General features: G+C 50.5%; 1 protein-coding gene across 1 annotated transcript in view; it reads left to right on the top strand.

Annotated features, from left to right (window-relative positions):
- The first annotated feature begins 1,061 nt into the window (after nucleotides 1-1,061).
- SLC9A2 (solute carrier family 9 member A2) overlaps nucleotides 1,062-23,851 on the top strand; it is a 139,270-nt gene continuing 116,480 nt past the window's right edge. Inside the window, exon 1 of the mRNA XM_080686980.1 lies at nucleotides 1,062-1,443. Coding sequence (XP_080543106.1) covers nucleotides 1,158-1,443 — 286 coding nt within the window. The 5' untranslated portion in view covers nucleotides 1,062-1,157. The remainder of the gene's footprint in view (nucleotides 1,444-23,851) is intronic.

Raw genomic sequence — 23,851 nt, 5'->3', positions numbered from 1 at the left:
TCTGCTTTTGCGCTCCTTTCCGCTTTTGGGATCAAGACGCTGGGACTGCGGGGTGCAGGCGGCGTCCGAGGCGCCCTCAGAAGGGGCTGAGCTGCGCCAGAGGCGGCTCTTGGTCCAAGGGAACCGCTTCCTCTCCTCCCTTCGCGCCGCAGACGCCCTGTAATCAGCACAGCGGGTCAAGCTGGGCTAAGCCGGCAAACCACCGGTTTTCCACGAAATAATTACATTTCTGTGGCTCCCAGTCATGCGCACCTCTAACCCTGAAAACAGAGGAAGATGTTTCTATTTCGCGCCGGGGAGGGAGAGGGGAGGGCACGCAGCGTGCAGCCAGCTCCGGTGGGAAGGAGCGCGCTCCGGGGGAGTCGGGGGGGGGGGGGTCGGTTGGGTGGGGGCGGGGGACCTCGAGTCCCGCGTGACGTCGAGGCGCAGAAAGTCCTGGACGAGATCCGATGACTCTTGGGGGGCTGAGGGGGACAAAGTGAAGTTTTCCCCACCCCCCCCGCCACCCCCAAGCTCCGCAGCGGGCTTAGGGTGGCGGAGTGGGGCTGAGGGGTAGCGTCCCCACCTGCGCCGCCAGGCGTCCCCTCTGACCCCTAGACTGAGGCACCGCCCTCAAGCGCCCTGCGGGCCAGGTGTCCCCTCGAAGAAGCAGGCGCAGGACAGGGCGCCACGCGTGGGTCGCGCCGGCCCCTCCACTGGATGGACGCCCGACGCTGCCTCCGGGGCGGGGACAGCGGCGGCCACCGTGCGCCCAGCGCGGCGACCCCTCCCGCGGCTCGCAGGCTCCGGGGCGGCGGGTCCCGGCGCGCGGTGGCGGCCGGAGGAGGGCGCAGCTGCCGCCCCCGCGGCCACCGGGGCCCCGTCGCCCGCGCGCTCGGGCAGGTGCCAGGTGCGCGGTGCCCAGCCCGGCGCCCGCGTCCTCCCGCCCCGCCGCCAGGGCGCCGCGCCCGCCCCGCCCCCGCCCGCGGGCCGCCCGGGGCCGCGCCTGCAGCAGCGGTCGGCGAGCCGGGGCCGGGCACAGGCCGGAGACCGGGGGCGGAGGGCGGCTGAGGGTGGCCGAGGGCTCGCGTCGGGACCGAGCCGGGAGCTGCGGAGACCTGGCCGGCGGCGTCTCGGGACGCGATGCGCTGATAGCCGGGGGGCCGCGCGCGGGGCCCATGGAGCCGGCGGGCACCGGGCGGCACTGGCCGGGGTCGCCCGCGCCGCTGCTGCTCCTGCTGCTCCTGCAGGTAGCGGGGCCGGCGGGCGCCCTGGCCGAGACCCTGCCAGACGCCAGGGCCGTGGGCACCAGCGCCAGCCCGCCCAGCCCCGCGAGCGTGGTGGCTCCGGGGACGACGCCGCTGGAGGAGAGCCGGCTGCCCGTGTTCACCCTGGACTACCCGCACGTGCAGATCCCCTTCGAGATCACCCTGTGGATCCTGCTGGCCTCCCTGGCCAAGATCGGTGAGCGCGCTGGGCCCGGGCGGGGGCGAGGGGCAGGGGGGGAACTGACCTCTGCCTCGGGGCCCCCTCCCCACCGATGAGGGCAGGGCGACCGGTGGAAGAGCTCTGGTCAGGAAGGGTCCAGGGAGGATGTTTCCTGCTTTGGGTTCTTAGTGGGCATCGGCCTTGCAGGAGCCCCACACTGAATGATGGCTGCTCGCCTCTGCCTGTTAGCCGGTGACAGCCCTCCGCGAGGCCAGACCTGCGTGCTGCGGAAGGCCGGCGGCCGGAGCCACGCGTCCCTGCCCTGGGGGAGAGGCGCAGGAGCGGGTGGCTGCTCAGGAACAGCCGGTGCTGGACGGAGATATGGCCCTGCGCGGCCCCTGCCGGGCGCCCAACGCTGAGGAGCGGGAGGCGACTCGCACTCTCCTCCCTGCTTTGGGCTGAGGCTTCGACTCTCCAGGAAGCGCTTTTCTTGGGAGACAGGCCAGTGAGGCAAGATGCATATTTTAAAATAATCAACCCACTTTTCGAACTACCTTTAACTCTCATTTGGAAAGCAGACTCGAAATGTCTTCTCTCCCTCCCGTCCCCGCCGTCCCCGCAGCTCTGCAATCTTTTGTTACGATTGTGGTGCTTTACATAGTTTTTACTTTGTATTTTAAATACTTTTTTATCTGAAGATATGTCAGCCTCTGTCGTAATGATTCCAAAGGTGTTAGGTCGGAGGATGTGAGTGCTCTCACCGTGTTTCCTGCACCTGCCTGTGCGGAGCGTTGTGCCGGCGAGGCAGGCTGCACAGGACATGGGGCCTTTTGCCCCCACAGCTTAGGGACTGGCGGGAGGGCTGGGGCACATGTCAGGGACCCTAACACAGCCACGTGCTAAGCAGGGTGAGACAGAAAGGATGGCGGTGGAGGGAGGCAGCGATCACTTCCTCATGCAAAGGATGCTTTATTCCGGGTTTTCAAAGATGGCCAGGCTGGTCAGTGGGAGAAGAAAGGAAACCCCATTCCAGAGAGGCATAAGCAAAGTCACCCTGGAGGGAAGTGCCAGGCAGGGAGAGGGGTGGTTTGGGGAGGTGAGTGGGAGGGAACCTTCCCTGTCAGATTGAATTAAGTAGATCCTGTTACTGGTGACCAAAGGAGGCACCTGCTACTTAATGTTTTGCCATCTTTAATGACCAGTGTTTGCTTCCACCTGAGAAATAGGGTGATCCGCGTGGAGGGCCTGCACATGCACATGGACTCCTCCTGCAGTAACACACTCAGGTCCGCCCTGTCCTCGCAGCAGCCCAGCAGGAAGGACCGACACTAATACTCCGGCTTGTAGAGGTGAAAACAGAAACTCGGCATTTCCTGTTGCCCACAGACGCACCAGGTGGCAGCGAATGCAGGCTCTGTTCTCTCCACAAGCCTCACGGGGGCGGCCTGGGGGGAGGGGGTCGCTGCTTTGTGCCAGGTTCCCATTACTGCGTCTCTGCTGCCATTTCTATTCAATTACAACTCTTTCTTCTGCTCTTCGCTCCTGACTATTTTAATCTGATTAATCACACTAATAACAGCTGCGAGTAGCCACTTAAGTTCGTTACATCTCCTTTTCACAACTATCCTGGGAGGTATGATGGCTTCGTTTCTCTCGTTGGAGGGAACTGAGAAATGGAGAGGCCACCTGGCTGGTGGGGGACCCCGCCCGAATCCACCAGGGCTGCCTGGTGTCTCATCTTCTGCCTGTCCTGGAGGCTTGTTTTGTTGTGAAGGTTCACGGAGAATAGATTTGTGTAACATCCTTAGGATAATGCTGAACATGCAGCAAACGCAGGGGAGTGGGTGCGGGAGTGGCATCCGTGAGGTGAGCAAGTCTGCTTCCCAGCTCTTGATCTGAGTGCCAGTCTGCCCCTGCGGTCTCTGCTTCTGTCCCAGCTTCACCTCCTCCAAGGGCTCGCACTCTGTGGGGTGCCTTTTTTTACTCACTCTTTTCCTATCATGATCTCTTCATCTTATGTGACCTTATCACATTAACTGTGTGGTATTTTATTAAAAGGGATCTGTGCTGGTCATAGGTGCATTGATCTGCCTGTTGGCAGCTTTCTTATGCAGATTTATTTCTGGCCCAGCACTGGCTGTTCTCCGGGTCTGCCTGCCTCCCCCAGATGCTGAACTTCTCTGGCTACTATTTCCTCTTTCCTTTCTGCATCTGGGTGGCACAGAGTTGGAAACAAAGACAGATGCTCATATCTCCCGCCAGGAGGATCTAAGCAAAGAGGGGCCCCGAGTGCAGACCGCCAGGGCTGGGGGGAGTGGAGAGCTCTCAGAGCAGAAAGTGGTTTTAGGCCCCCAGAGCTGTCCTTGGGGGTCTTGTCTTGATGCTCCCTGTGTATAGTCCTGCTGTTGCCGCTGCTCTGTTCCTAGGGGCGGGGGCGGGGGGGGGGCCTGAACTGTGGGACACTTTCCCTGGCCCATTAAGTAGTCATTCACTTTTTATTTTAACTGTTGCAATGAAAAACAAACTATTATTTTGGGTCACTTGCATATCTTAATTTGCTCATATTTGGGGAGGATGAGAAATTGAGGTGTGCAGAGGGACGTGAGGCTGTGAGGTAACAGGAATATTAACTCATGCAAAATGCCATGGTTTCTATTTGTGGCACTTTTATGCCATGTGCCTGGTGTACCTGAACTTACCTGCCCCAGAGATCCTGGAGAAATATTACCAGTGATTAATCTGAACCAGGTTAAACAGGTTGCCCCAAAGGAAGGTTTCTAATGACATTTGTAGGCGGTCAAAGCACTATGTTGTACAGATGAAACTAAGATATTACGTTATATCAACTATAACTGAAAAATAAAAAAATTAAATCATGCCTGATGGTGAGTTCAGAATAGTTTTCTAGTTTGCAACACAATAGAAACCTAGAAAAATTACAGTCACGAGTGTTAAATGAGTCAACTTTTCATCTCTTTACCTGATTATTAGGGAAAATCAATTTTCTAATTATTGGGTTTAAAAATTCTGTAGAAATAAAGCTTCCTAAATTGATGAGGATGAGGGTGATGAGGGTGTGTATGTATATATGAAGTAGGTCACATAAATAAAAGAACATAGAAAATTTACTACAGCTTTGAAAAGTCTTTAAAATTTTGGCAACAAACATCTCCCAATCTGTTCTTCACTTCAATCCTCACACATGTTCTTTCATTTTAAGTGTTTGTTTTTTGAGTAAGTTGGGTTTTTTAACAGTAAAAATGCCCACTTTGCTTGGCCAGTCCTGTACACGGAGTGGAGTCTACAGCCCAGAAAACAGGGGCCAAGAATTCAGAAGAGAAACATTCTCTGGAGTGCAAGGCTGGCCCCTCTGCTCTCTCCTGTGCAGTGGTCAGTGGATCTATCCTGAGCAGGGACACAGGCCTGCGCGCCCTCCCTCCCCCCCCCCCCCCCCGCCGCCGCCCCCCAGGGCTCAGGGCTAGTCTGGCTCACAGCCAGAGGCCCCTTCTTTGTCCTCAGGACCCCCATGCCCCTCACTTCTCTCCCAGGTGTCAGGACCCATCCTGCCCTTTTCACTTCCTTTGTCCTTAGGATGCAGCATTTTCCACTTCCTTCCATTACGTTATCTTAAAAATCAGATAAATATTTGTGTTATTATTTTAAGGAATGACAAAACAGTTTGGTCCATGACAGTTTCTCCTCTAGGCTCCAAGCTGTCCTGAATTTGAAATATGAAACCAGTTCCCTTAGATAATACCTGCCTGACTTGCCCAGATCTTGATCTCTGAAGAAAACAAAAGAACGATCCTTGTCCTTTACCTGTTTCTCTTTGTCAGAGTTAGTTTTCCTGAGCTCGCCAGCTGGTTGGTGAGATGAAGCTCACGGTCTCCCCCTATTATTTGACCCACATCTCACTTTGAAGCCTGGCATTCCTGTAGGCACGCGCTGGTTCCTGCAGACCCTCCCTGCCCAGCCTCCCTCTCCGGGCTGGCCAAGCCCCCCTTTCTGTCTGCAGGATGGCTCAGCAGCTTCCAGGCTCTTTCCAAGAACCAAGTCAGGTGCTTTCTTTAGAATTGTATCTCTGTCCTCTACCACAAGAATCGTTTTGTACCTTTTAAAATAATAGCATATTATTACTATAAAATAAGATTCCACACCAAAATGTTACTTTTTATATCAACTTTAACAATTACACTATTATTTATCACTAATGGGATGCTTTATTTATTTATTTTTTGCAGAATTCTTTCACGTGTCTTGAAGCCCTAAGATGTTTACAAAAAAACCTTTTGTATAAGTGTATTTGTTCCCGGGAGGGTTGTAAAACTCACCTGTAAAATCAAGTGAATTTGATGGTTTGTATATGGATAGATTTTCACCAATGATCGAATTGTAAGTTTTCATCTTGTAATTTGGACCTGCTTGGTATAATTTGGATCCTCCAACAGGTTTTCATTCATATTAGCAATACCACTATATCGCAGACATGCTATCAGTGTGTCTTCGTTGTTACTTCTGCATCTCCCTTCTCTTCCGGATTGTTTCCTTTTTACTGAAATATGTTCTTTAGTGGATACTTCAGAGACGGCCTTGAATGATAAATTCCTTCGGTCTTTGTCTAAAAATGTCTTTACTTTGATTATTTTCTTGAATAATTATGTAACAGTCCAGGGGTTGAGTAAATATAACTTCATTGCAAAACATTATTTCATTATTTTCTGCCCCCTTTTGTTGCTAAGGTGAATTATGTTGTTACTCACTGGTCTTTGGAGTTAATCTGACTTCTCTCTCTGCTTGTACTTAAGAGATTTCGTGTGGTTATTCTGCTGTTGCCATGGTGTGTCTCAGTATGAATTTATTTTATTTTTCTCGTTTGAAATTTGTTGTGCTTCCAAGTTTCTTAATGCTGCTCTCTGTTTGTTCCAGCTACATATTACTTGCAGTGTGTTTCTACTCTGTGGTAAACCTACTCACCGAAAATCCATTTCAATGATCTTAGCACTTAAGCATGTTTGGTCCTTTTCCAAGTTCTTCTGCAGTTTGTTCATGCTCTTTATTATGTAATTATAGGTTTCATCCCTCTTTTCATTATTTTAAACTAATTTACTGTTTAGTCAGCCTCCGGCAAACTATGGCCCGCGGGCCGGATCCGGCTGTTCTATCCGGTTCTCTCGCTCTCCCCTCCGCTCCTTTACTTTGAATTTATATTAGTTCACACAAACACTCCATCCATGCTTTTGTTCCGGCCCTCCGGTCCAGTTTAAGAACCCATTGTGGCCCTCGAGTCAAAAAGTTTGCCCACCCCTGGTTTAGATTGTTCTGTTATTTCTAGTTTTTTAGGTTGCTAATTCATATGTCTATCACATCTACTGACTTTCCCTTTTATATATTACTAGAGGCCCAGTGAATGAAAATTTGTGCACTGGGAGGTGGGTTCCTCAGCCCGGCCTGGGTCTCACAGTCCTGAGCCCTCAGGGGATCCAGAGGAAGCAGGTCTAAGCCACAGTCTGGCCTCCCTCTGTGGGAGGTGACCGGCGGGCCAATCAGGGAACTGCACCAGCCAGCAAGCAGCCAGCCCCGCTCCCCAATCACCTCTCCGCCACCGCTGGGCACTGCCGCCCCTAATTGCTGTCCCCTCCCTCTGCCCGCTGGCACCTGCGTTGGCTGGCCTGGAGCCACCTGCTCGCCAGCCCCACCCTTCACCGACCAGTCGTTCCACCATTTGGTCTATTTGCATATTAGGCTTTTATTATATAGGACTAGAGACCTGGTGCCGGTGGGGTCCCTTGGCCTGGCCTGCAGGGATTGGGCTGAAACCGCTTCTCTGACATCCCCTGAGGGGTCCCAAATTGAGAGAGGGCAGTACTAGGGTGCCACACCCTGGAATTGGACTCCCTCCTCTCTGGTTCCGGGTGCTTAACCTGAGAATCGCAGCTGCCAAGTCACCGCAGCTCAGCAGCTCCTGCATTGAGCATCTGCCCCCTGATGGTCATTGCATGTCACAACTACTGGTTGGACGATCTAATGGTCAGACAGTCGCCTAGGCTTTTATATAGAGAGATTTTATAACATAAATGATAGTGTGCTAGCTTCAGCAGGGGACGTGCTCCTGGTGGATTCTGCTTCCCTGAAGTGGTGAGCGGTTCTCACAACATGGTTTGAGTGTTCTGCTTCCTGGAACCTCCCTGGGTTTTAGGATTAGCTTTTTAGTCTGGTTTTCCTATGTGAGGCAAGGACTGTGAATATAGACCTTATGCAGGTATGTGGTGTGGACCTGGAGTCTTACACTTCACAGGTGACTTTTCCCGTTGCCCGAGACCATAAAGAGTTGATGTGCTTCCTTTCATTTTTCCCTGGCTATGCTATTCGTTTATTTAGGACAAAGTAGCTCTTTGATACTCAGGAATTTAGGCCGGAGTCATTCCCTTACTGGACTGAAGTCAGATTTCTTGTGCTCATGTGGGTGTTCAAATGCCAGGTCCCAGCACATGGGAGGGCAATACCTGCATCTGGAGTTCTGGCTCTATGGCTTGAAAGTCAACCTACATCTCCCACTTTGATTTTCCTCCATTTATCAGGCCTTCCAGGTGAAAAAAAAAAAAAATGCCAAGCACAGCCAGTCAGTGCTTCCTGTTTGCAGGGGGCAGAGGCCTCCGTGGTCCACAGTGTGGCTCCGTGGCCTTTCCATGGCCTCTAAGAAGCGCTTCCTACCTAATGTTGCAAGTCCACAGGCATGGTCTGCTCAAAGAATGTCACCATGGATTCTCTTTAATTTAAGGTAAAAGTAACATGTACATTCCTAGTTTTTCTGTCTGCAGGGTGTGGAGGTATTTGCCTTCGTTTTATCCTCTATGGCTTTGCACGTGTCAAGAAAGGACATAGCAGGCAGTTGATGGGGTGTTGGGAAAGACAGCCCCCAACTAGAGGAGGGAGGCTGTGCATTAGCAGCAGTTCAGCACTCACCGTGTGTTCTCGCCCTGGTACGTCCTCACACACTTGCTTCTTATTTAATTAGTGGAAGGAGGACCTGTGGCTGCTGCTTCTGTTACTATTTCCATAGGGATAATGGGAGGGGGGAAACAATCTGTTATAACAAAGAGTTTACTCTCAGAGCAAAAGAAGCGTAAGCCAAGACAAACGTGTTTATTATGTTAAAGAGATGTCTGTGCATGGGCGTATTGTCATTCCAAATGAGACATGCACAATTACAGGTTACATTCTTGCAATTACATCTTTAAATATAATGAATTATAATTGACGTGCTTCCTGGAATAACCCTGCACATTGTTCATCACTGTGCAAGCCCTTTCTAATCTAGATTTAAACAACTCTTCCCTTATTTGAAGCTGTGTGTGTCTCTCTCTCTCCAGTAATTCTAGAGGAGGCATGGGACTGCCTCGGAAGGCTCTCCCTGTGGCTGTGACAGACCGTAGTTTTAAATGTGCATTTCATGTCATTGCTTAGTGTTGGCATACCAAGGTCACCTGCGAAAGTAAGAAAAGAAAAATCAAATTCACAATTATATGTAGAAATTTCACCTGCAAAGAGACCAGGTTACACATGCCCACCTGCATGTGAGAGCCTCTGAAAAGCTTGTTATTTGGGCAGCCCCCGCAGGGAGCCCCCAGCTGCACTCTGGCAGCGCCATCCTGTTCGCGAGCTGGTCTCCTAGGCCCAGGAGGAACCTGAGCAGAGCAGTGCCTCCGAGCAGAGCCTTCTCAGTGGCAGGTGGCAATGGAGGTCGGAGATGGTGAGACTGGCTAATCCCCCAGCACGATTTCTTTAATAAAATGCAAGAGCTAAGAATGGCAGAGCATTCTCCATGCCAGGTATCTGGGCCCAATGCTTCCTACTCATTATCTCGTTTAATCCTCACAGTGGCACTGGGAGGCAGGCACCATTATTATCCCCAGGTTTAAAAAATAGATGAGGAAACGGGTTTTGAGAGCTTAGGGAGTGTCCAGGGCACTGCAGCTCTTGAGAGGTGGGGGGTGGGGGGGGGGGCTGCGTCCTGCCTCCGGAGAAGAAGGCTGACTCCAGACTCCTGTCAGTGGTCACCAGAGATCAGAGATCCTGGATGTATCTTATGTCACCTTCTTTTCACCGGGAGCTGGAGCCTGGCTGCCCCAGAGTCTCATGCCGGCCCTCGTTGCCTCCAGTTGACTGTCAGATTTTCATTGTAAAATCAGATAATAATGACAGTAACATCCTGCCTACTCCACGGGGTCATTGTGTGGACCCACTGAAATACACCCAGAAGCAACAGCAACCCCAAAGTTAAGATCAGTCTGACCTCACAACTCTAAACTGGGCAGGAGAGAGAGAGCCAATGAAATGGAGTGTGGCCTGACTTGGGGGGAGTATGGGAGCTGAACTTGAGGCTAGAATTTTTGAACCTTGGTCTAGTCTTTTCCACCATCCATAACTTTGGGAATGTAGAATTCTAATGCTTTTTAAATATATGTTTATCATGTTAACTAGAGGCCCAGTGCACAAATTTTGTGCACTGGGGAGGGGTGTCCCTCAGCCCAGCCTGCACCCTCTCCAATTTGGGACCCCTCGGGGGATGTACAACTGCCGGCAGTCGGACATCCCTCTCACAATCTGGGACTGCTGGCTCCCAACTGCTCACCTGCCTGCCAGCCTGATCACCCCCTAAACACTCCCCTGCCAGCCTGATTGACACCTAACTGCTCCCCTGCCAGCCCGGTCACCCCCAACTGCCCTCCTCTGCTGGCCCAGTCACCCCTAATTGCCCTCCCTACTGGCCTGATCTCCCACCACTGCCCACCCCTGCAGACCTGGTCCTCCCCCAACTGCCCTCCCCTGCAGGCCTGGGTCACCCCCAACTGTCCTCCCCTGCAGGCCTGGTCCTCCCCAACTGCCCTCCCCTGCAGGCCTGGTCCCACCACCAACTGCCCTCCTCTGCTGGGCTGGTCACCCCTAACTGCCCTCCCCTGCAGGCCTGGTTCCCCCCAACTGCCCTCCCCTGCAGGCCTGGTCCCCCCCAACTGCCCTCCCCTGCTGGACTGGTCTCCCCCAACTGCCCTCCCCTGCAGGCCTGGTCCCCCCCAACTGCCCTCCCCTACAGGCCTGATCCCCCCCAACTGCCCTCCCCTGCAGGCCTGGTCCCCCCCAACTGCCCTCCCCTATAGGCCTGGTCTCCTCCAACTGCCCTCCCCTGCTGGCCTGATCGCCCACAACTACCCTTCCCTGCCAGCCATCTTGTGGCAGCCATCTTTGACCACATGGGGGTCACCATCTTGTGCAAGGGCGTGAGGGTCAATTTGCATATTACCTCTTTATTATCATGTTAATGATTCATAGATTCAACCCATATAATTTTAATAGGCTAAAGTCCAACCCCAACAGATTTATAGGAGGAAAGATGTCATATCTGTCTTATTATTGCACCTGCATACACACTTATTGAATTGCACATGTACATATGCACATACAGACACAAATGCACACATGACATTCATTAGGACATCACTCCATGAGGAAAGGGCCTTGTCTGTGTGATTCACTGTCTAGGACAGTGTGGCACATGGTAGGTTCCCCACAAATAATCACTGAAGAATGAAGAATAAATATCTAGAGACACTTTCTGTTTCATCTCAATTCAATCATGTATCAGTTAAATCACCCACACACCGTGGTTTGTCCAGGAAGTCGACGGTTTACATTTATTATTCTAGCACATGTATTAATAGCATGCCTTTCACTCTCAAATATACTATTTGTCTGATAAGTTATTTGGTCACTGTACTTCTAATGCATATTCTACTATTGCACATACTTTGGTAACTTAAGCTCTGTTGTCTAAAATCTCAACTCTGTCACTTATTACCTGTGGACTTTGGGTTAGTTAGTAAACCTCTCTAACCTCAATTATTTCATCTGTAAAATGGGACGGCAATAGTAGCCTCCTCCTAGGTTGCCATGAGGACAGAGTTGTGCACTCAGTAAGCAAGCGTGCTGTCTCACTGAGGGGAGATTTGGTTGCCGCTGGGTGGGGAACAGGTGTCTGCGGCTTCTCCGGAACATAACTGCATTTCCTTGCACCGGGAGCAGCTGTTCCGTCCCGTTGCTAGATGGTCTGGGTGTCCCTGCCCCTGCTGTTGCTGTGATGTAAAGCTTTCTCTCTAAGTCACACGGCTTGGTTTCCAATGTTACATCACGTTAAAAATTCACCTGCCAGCTTTCCTAAGTGAGTTCCCAATGGGAAAGGATCCCGGTTTCTGTCCTGGAAACTGGCAGGGTGCAGCCAGGCGGAATAGTGGGGGGCAGCAGAGGGGAGCACGGTCTCCCACTGAGCAAGCTCTCCTTACCCTGCCGCACACCCGGGGCTGAGGGCTACGCAGAAGCAGCAACAGGGCCCCCGACACGCCACGGGTGGAGGAAACACACGTGCTTATCAGATGATCTCCACGTCCCCTGGCACTTTCTATATAAACAGGGTTTCTGTAGGAATCTAGGGAGGAAAGCGTCCAGGGATCCTCAAACTTTTTAAACAGGGGGCCAGTTCACTGTGCCTCAGACCGTTGGAGGGCCCGACTATAGTTTAAAAAAAAAAACTATGAACAAATTCCTATGCGCACTGTGGGCCCGGGACGAGTCGGCTGCTAAGCAGGACAGGCAGCGGCATCCGGCGGGCCGGATAAATGTCCTTGGCGAGCCGCATGTGGCCTGCGGGCTGTAGTTTGAGGACCCCTGGAAAGCAAGTGCTGCTGAAAGAGTTATCGCTGTGAAACAGTTGGGCAGCCTTTCCTTCCCAGTGTGGAAGCAGAAACAGCATTGAGAGTGCATTCTCCTCGCCGCAACACCGGGGAATGGGGAGGAGATGCCAGGAGACCCCTCCGTCCCCTGGTCTCTGGGGGATTCACTTTGTGCCACTGGGTCTTCTCCGGAGAATGGCATCATCCTGTGCATTCTCTTGTGAGTTGCCTGGTGAGACAGGACACTGCCTCACTGGGGGAGCTCACAGTTTAAGGGAATTAGATAACATCTCTGCCAGCGAGAAAAGCGCCTGCCCCAGTTTCTTGGCGCCCACGCTCGGTCTCTGCAGTGCTGCATCACTCTGACACGGGCCACTGGTCCCTGGGCAACTGCGTGCTCACTGCCCTGCCCTCCTCACGTAGAGACTCTGGGGGCGGGGGCTTGGTCTGGGTCTACTCCTGTGGAGCTCAATGTGCACATAGTTAAAGCTAACGAGGTCTAGGATCTCAATAACACTGTTTTATATTTTCAGTTGTTTCACATCTGTCATCTACTTTGATTCACAGTTTTTTTTTTTGTTGTTTTTTTTTTAAATATATTTTATTGATTTTTTTTACAGAGAGGAAGAGAGGAAGGGAGAGGGATAGAGAGTCAGAAACATCGATGAGAGAGAAACATCGATCAGCTGCCTCCTGCACGCCCCCCACTGGGGATGTGCCCGCAACCAAGGTACATGCCCTTGACCGGAATCGAACCTGGGACCCCTGAGTCCGCAGGCCGACGCTCTATCCACTGAGCCAAACCGGTTTTGGCTGATTCACAGTTTTTATTTGTTCACTGCTGGCATTCATTCATGCGCTCACAGTCCAGGCTCTGCTCAGGGGTGCTAATGGTTTTGCAAAAGGAATTTGGTTCACGTGACAGCTAAATTTATGTATTTAATGACTTCACTTCCTCTTCAGGTTTTTGTTGTTTGTTTTTTGTCTTTTTCTTTTCATTTCCAGGGGAGCTGTTACCATTCCTTAATCTTCTAACAAATGCCATAATTGGCAGGCCTCCAGCCCTCCATGTTCCCAATAAATACATTAGTAAGTTTGGTTATTGTTTCAATGAAACATAATACCCTGTTTCCTCGAAAATAAGACAGTGTCTTATATTAATTTTTGCCCCCAAAGACACGCTAGGTCTTATTTTCAGGGGATGTCTTATTTTTCCATGAAGAAGAATACGGTACACATTTATTGTTAAATGAAAATAAAGGAAATTTATTACCTGTATACGGTACGGTAGTACGGTAGTTGTCAACACAAACCAGACAAACTGTGAATCCTACAGTATCAAGAATTTACTCATTTATTCAATGACAATCATGTCATCATCTTCTGGAACATCATCATAATAATCCAATTCCTGAATTTCCTGGTGAATTTCTTGTGACTCCATTTCTTTCAGAATCAGTGGACCAAATCTCTCATGTTTAGCAATAGCACTGTCTTTAAATGAGTACTTCTTGTCAAGGTAGCCTGCTCACAGTGCATTTGCAATGCAACTGTCAGTGATTTTCTCCCATGAATTCTTCACCCAAGTCACAACTTCTTGCAGTTTAGGTTTCACAAAGTTTCCATGCTGATTTCTCTCCATTCTATGTTCAATGTAGTCATTAATTTCCATGCGCAAATTGTCTTTGTTTATTGCAATATCAAGAGTCTGGAGATAGGCCGTCATTCCTGCGGGAATCGTTACCTGATCTATTTTTCTTTCGTGAAGAAATGTCTTCATGTCTTTAGCGCGGTGAGTGCTGGCTGCATCCCAGACTAGCAGACCTCTTTGGCTCCCTCACATAACAAGCGGCAGCATTAAATCGACCCACTTCCTTATAACTGCTTGTGTGGCCCAGGCTTTTTCAGTTTCAAGAATAAAAACGCCCAAAACACGTTCAATCTTTTCCTTCTTGCCCTTAGAAATGATTAAAGGTTGGATTTTAGTGCCATCCAGATGAATTGCCAAAATACAGGAAACACGTGCACCTTCGTAGCAGTGGAGGGAATGTACGCTAAGGAGGCACCCCACTGTTCAATTGTTGTTTGAGATGATTGGCCCATAAACACTGCGGTTTCATCCATAGCAATCATGTAGGAAAGATTGTATTTAGAGAAGTCAGCATCATCAATAAAGGACTTGAATGCAAGTGCTCGCTTAATAACTTGAGTATCTTCCAACCTAAACAATGTTGTAGATCTTCTTAAAGACAGTTCACTTCGCTGAAGGAAATTATCCAGCCAGTGTTGTGATGCTTTGAAGTCTTCGGGGGCTATGTCAAACTGTGGTGCCATTGCAAGGGCAAATTCTTGAATCTGAGCCCTATTCACAACCAAAGCCTTTGCTCTCCTGTTAGAACCCATTCACAGATCAGGTGTTCCAGCTCGGAAAATAATGGTTGCCGACCTGATCCACACTTGCGCTTTTTAGCATTTCCCTTGTCCACTTGTTCAATGAGGTTACCATACTCTGCTCGCCATTTTCAGACCAATTGGATACTCAACATCTTCTCTTTGCAGAAAGCAGTAAGATTTTGGCCCCAAGAGTCTTCCATGATTCCTTTCTTGTACTCCATGGAGTAGCTTTTTCTTTTTGCGTTCATTTCTAGGGGTGAAAAAAAAGGAATTGGGGTATCAAGGTGCGGGGAGGGGGATCACTCAAAATGACACAGGGGGGAATCAAAATGGCCCAGGAGAATCAGAGGGGGGATTACCATTTTAGTAACCCCTTTTGATCCTCCTGTGTCATTTTGATTGTCCCCTCTGATCCTCCTGTGTCATTTTGATTGTCCTCTCTGATCCTCCTGTGTCATTTTAAGTGATGCCCCTCCCCCCACCCCTGTGCCACTGAACACCTTCACCAGACATCCCCCCTACCCCTTTATCAGACATTTACCCCCTGGGGCCTGCCTGGGGACTGTCACTGGGCTTGCTGGGGCCTGGATCTGGGCTGGAGCAGGGTCTGCCACTGACTGAGAACCTTCAGTCATCATGAAGGCGGCCACGAGCATCAGGTAGTGTCACCAGAGACAGACCAGCACTCACCACCTTCGCCGCGTCCCGTCCGCTCTAATCCTCCTGTTCTTCTACACGCATCTGCAAAAGTCTCCTCCTCTCTCCTGCCCCACACTCACTGCTCACTCCGACCTCCACTCCGCCTCCACACAGCAGTGACGTCAGGACTCCGCATAATGTCACTGGTTGCTAGACGCCAGTCGGGGCGGCCCTAGTGACCAGTTTATGGTAAATTAATTTTCATTCTGAGACAGAGCCTGGGGGCCTTATTTTCAGGGGATGCCTTATATTTCACCCAGAAGGAAACCTGTAAGTAGGTCTTATTTTCGGAGGATGTTTTATTTTCGGGAAAACATGGGTAATTATGATGAGGTGGGACCATAAGAATTCCTAAGATGCACACATCCTGATGGTCACTGAAACACCTTTGGTCTTCTCACAGTAGGCACGCGGATGTGCAGAGACTGCCGAGCTGGTGATCTGAAGCCAGAGAAGGCAGCGTGAACCACAACATGATGGTTCCAGGGGATGTGGGAAATAGTGTGATTCCCTCGTAGGGCTGTCCTCGGTGTCGCCCCACCCCATGTACAAGTGGTTCCCTCCACGTAAAGGATGACAGTTGGTGTTGGCAACCACTCAACTGAGAAATGAAATTAGGTAGTGATTACTGGCAACTGTGCAGGGTTTTTACTCTATGTTGATCTATTTATTTTAAGCAAGTGGTAAATTCGTTTAGAAGTCAGGATCTTAAAGGAATAAAAACCAAAGAGAAAATAAAGTTCCAACACAAGGTGGTGGGGAGGGTGGAGTAGGCTCTCCGGGTAACCTTGTCCAACTCAATGAGAGCAGTAAGCAAACAGCAAAACCCAATTGACATAAATTATTTACTACCACATGGGTTGAAAGTATGACAAATCCTAGGCCTTAACATCTAGCCTGGGGCAAATAAAATAAAAACTGCTTTCAACTGTTGACCTGAGTGGAAGTTTTGAATCTAGGTTACAGTATCCAGTGGCCTTATCACCACCCCCAGCCTAGTGCTCCCTCCCTCCCTCCCCTCTGTCCCTCCCGCAGCTTGACTATGCAAAGGGTCACTCAGAAATAGTCACCAGAACTTAACTGCTCCCCGAATTATGTCATCCCCCCTAAATAGTACACTGGAAAGTTTTACCCTCGGAACACTTTGTTCAAATCTAATCTTCTTGCTTAAACCCCTTCATCTAATGGTGTCACTAAATGGAGGAAGGAAGGAATGAAGGAAGGAAGGGAAGGAGGGAGGGAGAGAGGGAGGCAGGCGCCGAGAGGCAGATGGGTGGCTCTCTGAGGGTGAAGGTGTGGAGTCCTGTGGGGCTGGGCAACCTGCTTTATGGCTGTGAAACCTAAACGTGCAGCCCTGGCCCACTCGGCAGGAACTGTGGTTGGTTTCGTGCTGCAGCCCCGGGGAAACAGGAGACGAGGACTTGACTCTCCCAGTCCGGCCTGCGTCCCTGCTTCCCCAGTGCGGATCCTGTCCCCGCCTGGCAGTCAGCAGTTTCCTTGGCGTCTGCGGACCTCACTGGGTGTGGGAGGCATGCATTTCACACTCAAACGTAATACATGCACAAATGCTTTGAATGGTGCCCAGTGTCTATTTTCTGAGGATAGCAAGGGTGCAGCGAAGCCAGCAGCACCTCAGTCTGTCTGAGGGCCTAGGTGTTTCCATCTTGGTTTCACTGCTCATGGGCATTTTGCAAAATTGTATAACATAAGCCTCTGATGTTCCTTCTGTTGGCTGCCACAGGATCTTTTCCCAGCGCAATAAAAGGTGCCCTGTGGGAAGGCCCGGAGAGGGCTGCTCATTGCACGGTGGCTGTGGGCCTCGGAGACCTGAGCACAGGCGACAGCCCCGCCCTTAGACCTGGGGGCCGGCAGCTCCATGCGCGGAGGGAGGCCCAGAAACACAGCCACGTGGCTGGAAACAGAAGCCCAGCACAGAGGGCGCACAGGCTCAGCCCATGGGCCCTGCTCAGTGCGCTCCCACAGCCCACACGCTCCCGCAGGCTGTGATCAGCCCGCACTCTCCTGCAGGCTGGGATCAGGCTCGCTAGGCAGCTCCCACATTTTGCTGACACTCTGATAGAAGTATATTGAGGAAGGTCAGCCAATGGCTGGGTGGGTTTGGGGTCTGTGAATGGATTGAAAGGAGAAAGAAATGAGGGACTGAGAAAAGGACAGCATCTAAGAAAAGAACCTATTTAACTCTGACAATTGCGAGAGTGAGGACCCGGTGCGGTTAACTGCAGAAGCACAGCAGCAGCAAGACGGAGACACTGTGCCTGCGACTGTCCTGCAGGAGAGTCCAGGCTGGTGTTTCCAGCAAGAGGAGGCGCATTGGGTACAGAGCACAGGAGATGCTGCTTATTTAAAAAAAGGTTTTCCTTGTGCACACTAGCCTGATGTTTGTAATTAGGCAAGAACATCTATGTTTCTGAGGGAAAGCCTCTAAAGCAGGATTCTGTGTGTGTGGGTATATACATATATGTATATATGTATATATATTTTAAATCTGGTTCATATTATATTATTGAAGAGAGATTTTTATGGAAAGACTATAATAAGAAGAAATAAATGTATGCTTCCTGCAATGCAACTGCTGAAGCAAGCCCAGCTTGAAAAGACTGGTGTCGAATGATGGTTTGATTTTTTGCTGACTTTGAGACTGCCAGCACTCCAGAAGCTGGGAGAAAGCACGGGGCAGTCTCCCTCACATTCCTCGGAAGTGCCACAGCCGCTGATAACAAGAATAAACGTCTTTGGAGTCCATGCTGCCAACCTGTCCCGCCTCGATCTTCACAAAGGAGAATGTGACCCAGGAAGAGCCTGATCTGAGGTGGTTATTTGAGCAGGAAGTAGTCAAGATGGTAAAGTGCGGCCTTAGTTTTGACATTTGAAAGCTGGTTAGTGGCCAAGGATCTAATGTAAAATTCAAAACCATGAATAACTCTAAATACAAAGGGAGGAATAGGATTTATGGGAAAGTACAATGTTTATTTATTTACTACTAGAGGCCCAGTGCATGAAATTCCTGTACGGGTAGGGTCCCTAGAGGCTGTGGGCTGCTGGCCCGGGCCTCTCTTCATTCCACGCCGCCCCTGCTGGTCAGCGCACATCATAGCGAGCAATTGAACTCCCGGTCAGTTGAATTCCCGAGGGGACACTTTACATATTAGGCTTTTATAGATATAGATTTCCTCACTGGCTTTCCTCAAACTGCTTATCTTGGCAAGGAAAATATTGATTTGCTTTTGACAGGATCAGTATGCAAATTATTATGACAGGTATACTTTACATAATGCTAAATTGCCAGTCTATTGTGAGCGTTGGGACCATAGAAGTGGCTGACCTGCTGGCGGGCAGGCAGGCCTGTGGCTGCCCCCTCACTGGAACAGCCTCCCCTGGAGGCTATGCAGGCGCTGAGGCACAGGTGGGAGTTGTTCACTGTAAGCTATCATGTGCTGGCCCAGCCACGTAACAGTCAGAACTTCATTCGAGACTGGCCTGCCCCGAACTGTTCGCTCCTCTCCAGGCCCCTGGGAGCCGAGGAGCTCAGCGCCAGGGCATCTGCCCAGCCACCCTGTCCCTATTCCTGCTCAGGGTGCAGTGCCTCCCAAAACCTCCATGTGTGGGACCAAAGAATTCTGTCATGGAAGGGCTAGCTGCTGTTTTTTACATTTGTAACTTTCCTTGAGATCTAGCAAGATACAGGCTTTTGTTTTCATATCAAATTCCTGGGAGCAGCACCTCAGGCTGCCTCTGCCTTTGGCCCCGGAGGTGCATCTCTCGCATGACAGTACGGGGCACAGTGTCCCTCATAAACACCATGGACCAGGGGATTTATAGATGACTCTATATGTGTCTGCATGTGCACTTGTCTGCATGAGTTATCACATTGCCACACACATACACACACACTCACACACACACACACACTCACATACACACACACTCACATACACACACACTCACACATACACACACACACATGACTTTTAAGTCTGCCATAAGTAATACTAGGTTTCTAGCTAAAAACTGTATCTGAGATTTCCAGTTATCTTCAGGCCCAACTTCCTGTGGAGAGAAAAATATAACACTGAGAATTGACCTTCCCTTGTTGATGGCCCAGGAATGGAAATAATGAGTCGGAGATTGAAGAAGGATTTAATGCAGGCAGTATTGAGGCAAGGGCATGAGTCAAATTCAGTACCCATCCCTGGCTCGGGATAAGAAAGCTGTCTCCCACATGTACCTCCACCAGCAGCATATCCCCTAAGCTCCCTCAACCTGCAGACCTGCACCTCACCAACCATGTGTGCTGCCCAGGGCCAGTCAGAGAGCTCACCCGCTTCGGGAAGCTGCTGTGGGGACCAAGGACAGGAGACACCCTGGTGCCTGAGGAGCCGAGCCCTCACTCATTTGTAAAGCGATGGGAAGCAGTCCTGGAGTTCATGGCCACGCAGTGCCAGGTGGGGTTCTCTTTGCTGCAGTGGAAATGTGCAGTGAGGCATCTGAAACACTGAAGAGGGATAGAATGGAAGTTTCCCTCATCTCAGTCTCCACTGCAGTCCTTGTAGCGCCCGAAGATTGCCATCTGGACTTGAGGTGTAGCAACAGCAGGCAGTGCGGCCTCAAGGTGCAGAGGGTGCAGCCGGTCAGGCACAGGCGGACAGGCGGCAGCCACCAGCCGGAAGAAGCTCACTCTGCCCCAGCCAGTGCCACTGGCACAAACTGGCCTGGGTCAGGGACAAAGGGCCCAGGCTGCTGACTTTTAAAGATACACTATACAAGGGAATTTATATGTGAAAACTCTCAGTTGCTAAAGATGAGTGCAATATTTAAAAACACCAGAGAAGCAAAACAAAATAGGCCCGCAGGCCATGCTGGCCATGAGCTATGTGCAACCTCTGGCCCCGACTGTCATGCTCTGTGAGATTCTGCATCCAGCGTCTCTTCGAAGGCAGTGGTGTCTATTGCTGGGGAGACTATGTGCTCACAATCAGTCGGCATGTGATCATGTTCCAAAAAGGAAAGTAAATAAATTAAAGTGGTGACATGCTCTCAACCATTGATAAGGTAGGTACAGGGAGGGAAGACCAGGTTGGGCTGGCAGCAGCAGGAGCGCCGGCTTCTTGTGCTGGTCAGGGTAAGGTCACGTGGCAGGTCAGCGTGTTTGCAGGGCAAACTCTAGAATAAATAAATCTACTTAGAATATCAGTAGATTCTCAGGTCTTATATAAGAGGCACTTTCCTTTCAAAATATATCTATACTAATGAAAGGATAATATACTAATTAGACTGGGCATCCTTCCTGACAAAGCCAGGGGCATGGCCAGCCTGCAAACTGCCTGCGGCCCCACGCTCAGGCCTGCCCCGCCCCCAACGGGAACCCCCACCCCAATTGGGGGCCCCCTTCAGGGCAAGCCAGCCGGCCCCCACCTGTGCACCAGGCCTCTATCCTATATAATAAAAGGGTAATGTGCAAATTGACCCTAACGGCAGAAGGACCAGAAAGACAGCTGGACCAGTCACTATGAGGCGTACTGACCACCTCTTGGTCCCTTTTCCTGGCCGGCAGGCACCGATCACCCGATGGCGAACGGGGAACCTGGGGTGGGTGGCGGCAGGGGTGGGGCCAGCTTCAGGCAGCTGGGGAAGATGGCCCTGATCACAGGCCAGGCCTAGGGACCGTACCCGCGCACGAATTTGTATATAAAACCCTAAGCGACCGGTCAACTGTTCGACTGGTCAACCATTTGACCGGTCACTATGACGTGCACTGACCACCAGGGGGCAGACACTCAACGCAGGAGCCGCCCCCTGGTGGTCAGTGTGCTCCCACAGCGGGAGCGCCGCTCAGCGAGCTTACCAAGTGGCGGCGGCGGTGGCAAGCACAGTGGGACCGGGATGAGTGGAAGCGGCACAGCGTCAGGCCTGGGCTTGGGCTCCTCCCTGGCCACCTGCTGCTTCACACACTACTACATACTCCAAGGGATCCCACATTGCAAGAGGGCACAGGCCAGGCTAAGGGACCCCATCTGTTCACGAATCCGTGCACCGGGCTTCTAGCCTATGAATGAAATCAATGAATTTAGCAGTTTTAAGTAGAATAAAAACAATATTGTAAGTTCTTGTGCTCTTGTTCACTGCGCATGGGTTTGAAGGAATCCAGAGAAGCATTGCTATAGTAACCATACATGCTGTGGGGGATTGTTACATCAACTCAATACATTATATAAGTTGCTCAACTATTCCCCCTCTTCTTTGACATTTTGCTCTGAGCATTTTTGTAAAAATTACAGATTTTACCCTTTACGTTACAGAAAACTCTGATCCTTTTGCTCTGAAGTGTGAATAGCCCATGGTGTGCACATTGGTATCACTGCTCTGAGAGTCCCCACTCAGAGGCCAGTCCGGAGGCTGTGGGTCAGCTGATTGGTCATAGTTGGGGTTCTGTGCCTGGGACAGTGCCGTCAGCAGAGATTGGTCATTACAGCTTTTTACGCTGATGTTTGGCAGTGTTATGCAGATATAGCAACATTTCATTTTGCTTTGCCATAGTTATTTTACAAGAATGAGTAGGAAAGTGAAAAATGAAAATGAAGATATTCTGGTAAAATATACCTAACATAGCCCTAACCGGTTTGGCTCAGTGGCAAGAGCGTCGGCCTGGGGACTGAGGGGTCCCGGGTTCGATTCCAGTCAAGGGCATGTACCTTGGTTGCGGACACATCCCCAGTGGGGGGTGTGCAAGAGGCAGCTGATCGATGTCTCTCTCTCATCGATGTTTCTAACTCTCTATCCCTCTCCCTTCCTCTCTGTGAAAAATCAATAAAATATATTTAAAAAAAAATATATATATATACCTAACATAAAATTTACTCTTTCAAACGTTTTAGGTGTATAAGTTAGTGGCATTAAGTACATTCACAATGTTGTGTAACCATCACCCCTATCCATCTCCAGAACTTTTTCATCTTCCCAAACAGAAACTCTGCCCACTAAACACTCACTCCCCGCGCCCTCTCCCAGCCCTGGGAAGTCTCCTTGGCCCCTAGGATCTGTCTTCTCTGGGTGCTTCGGAGAAGTGCAGCCATGCAGCATCTGGGCTTGTGTTTGAGGCAAGTAAAGATTTCAGGGAGGAACCGTAGAGCTCTTGCAAACTTAATGAAATCGAGATGGAGGCGGAAATCACCAGCAGTGAGGAAGCATAAACCTTTAGCATAGTCAGATATACACCAGTGGGCTGTGCATTCCATTGGGAAACAAAAGAACAAATTAAAGATTAAAGGAAAATAGAAAAGCTGGAGCTAGGATGGTGAGGACTGTGATAAGACTTGAGGCACGAGATCTTTAGCTTTCGGTGCCAGGACCCCAATGACAACATGCAGGTCTGGTGCGTGTTCCATGTGTCTCTGCAAGGCAGGCACTGAAATCTCTGAGGGAAAATAGCGAGATCAAAGGAAAGCGTTTCACTTTGTTGCTGTTTTTGTCCCCTGCTGTGCACTGTTGGAGATGATGAGGTGCAGAAGTGAGTAAAGCGTGGCACAGCCCTCGGAGGGGAGAACCAGACCCTCCGGTGGACCTGTGGCCTCTGGTGCAGTCAGCACTCTGCCAGAGACGGCAGTGTTGCTGAGGGCACAGAGCCCACTCGCTGTCCTCCCAAAACCCGCAGGACATGTCCTAAATGAAAAGCGCGCCTGTTCTTCACATGCTTGCCCACAGGGGGTTGTATTACTTCCCCCCACTCCGAGTTAAATCTAAACTGTGGATGACAGGACCCAGGACAGTCACTCTCACCCTCTCCCTGGGATCTCTTGTGCCTCCTCTGGGCCACACTTCGGCTCAATATGGTGAGTTTTGCATGTGCTGTTCCTTCTGCTTGGAGGGCCCTCCCTCAGCTCTTGGCTTGGAAGATTCCTACTTCTCTTCATTTCTCAGGTGAACAGCATTACCCCACGGAGCCCCACCCTGCTCTGTTGCTCATTGTGACTTACAATTCCCTGTTTGACACAATCTGATGTTTCAGTGGCTCCTTTGTTCCCATAGACGGTAAACTCCATGAGACAGAGCCATGTCTACGGTGGTTATTGCTGTCTCCATGCCTCACACTTCATGGTGGCGAGTGCTTGGAAATGCTTGTGGGTCAATAATGAAAAGAATAAGTGATTAACTGGGTTATTTACCAGTTCCCAGGAAGGATGACTATCTTCTTGGCAATGGTTTTCTAGAATATACATTATTCCCACCTAATGACTTACAGACATTCGGTAATTTCTCCCACTTATGTGTCCTGAGCACCGACCAGGTTTTAAGCAAGCAGGCACCTCGCTGCCGTCTGGGCACTTTTCACAGGGAAGGTAAAGCGTGGTGTTTGGCACGGCCGGGTTTTTGGAGATGCCCTTTATCAAGCTCAGGATGGTGCCTCTGTTACTAGTTTGCAGCTGTTTTTTGTCTTGGTGGTGTTGAATTTTTGCCAAATGCTTTTTCTGCACCAACTTATAGAATCGTGTCATTTTTCTCTTTAGTCTGCTGATGTGATGGATCACATTGATTGGTTTGAACAAGTCTTCCATTCCGGATATAAACCTCATTTGGTCATGGTCCATAATTCTTCGTGTAAATTGCTGAATTCT

This window comes from Plecotus auritus (assembly GCF_963455305.1).
Source record: "Plecotus auritus genome assembly, chromosome: 8".
Taxonomy (NCBI): Eukaryota; Metazoa; Chordata; class Mammalia; order Chiroptera; family Vespertilionidae; genus Plecotus; species Plecotus auritus.
Note: the sequence above shows the minus strand (reverse complement) of the source record. Positions and strands in the feature narration are given on the sequence as shown.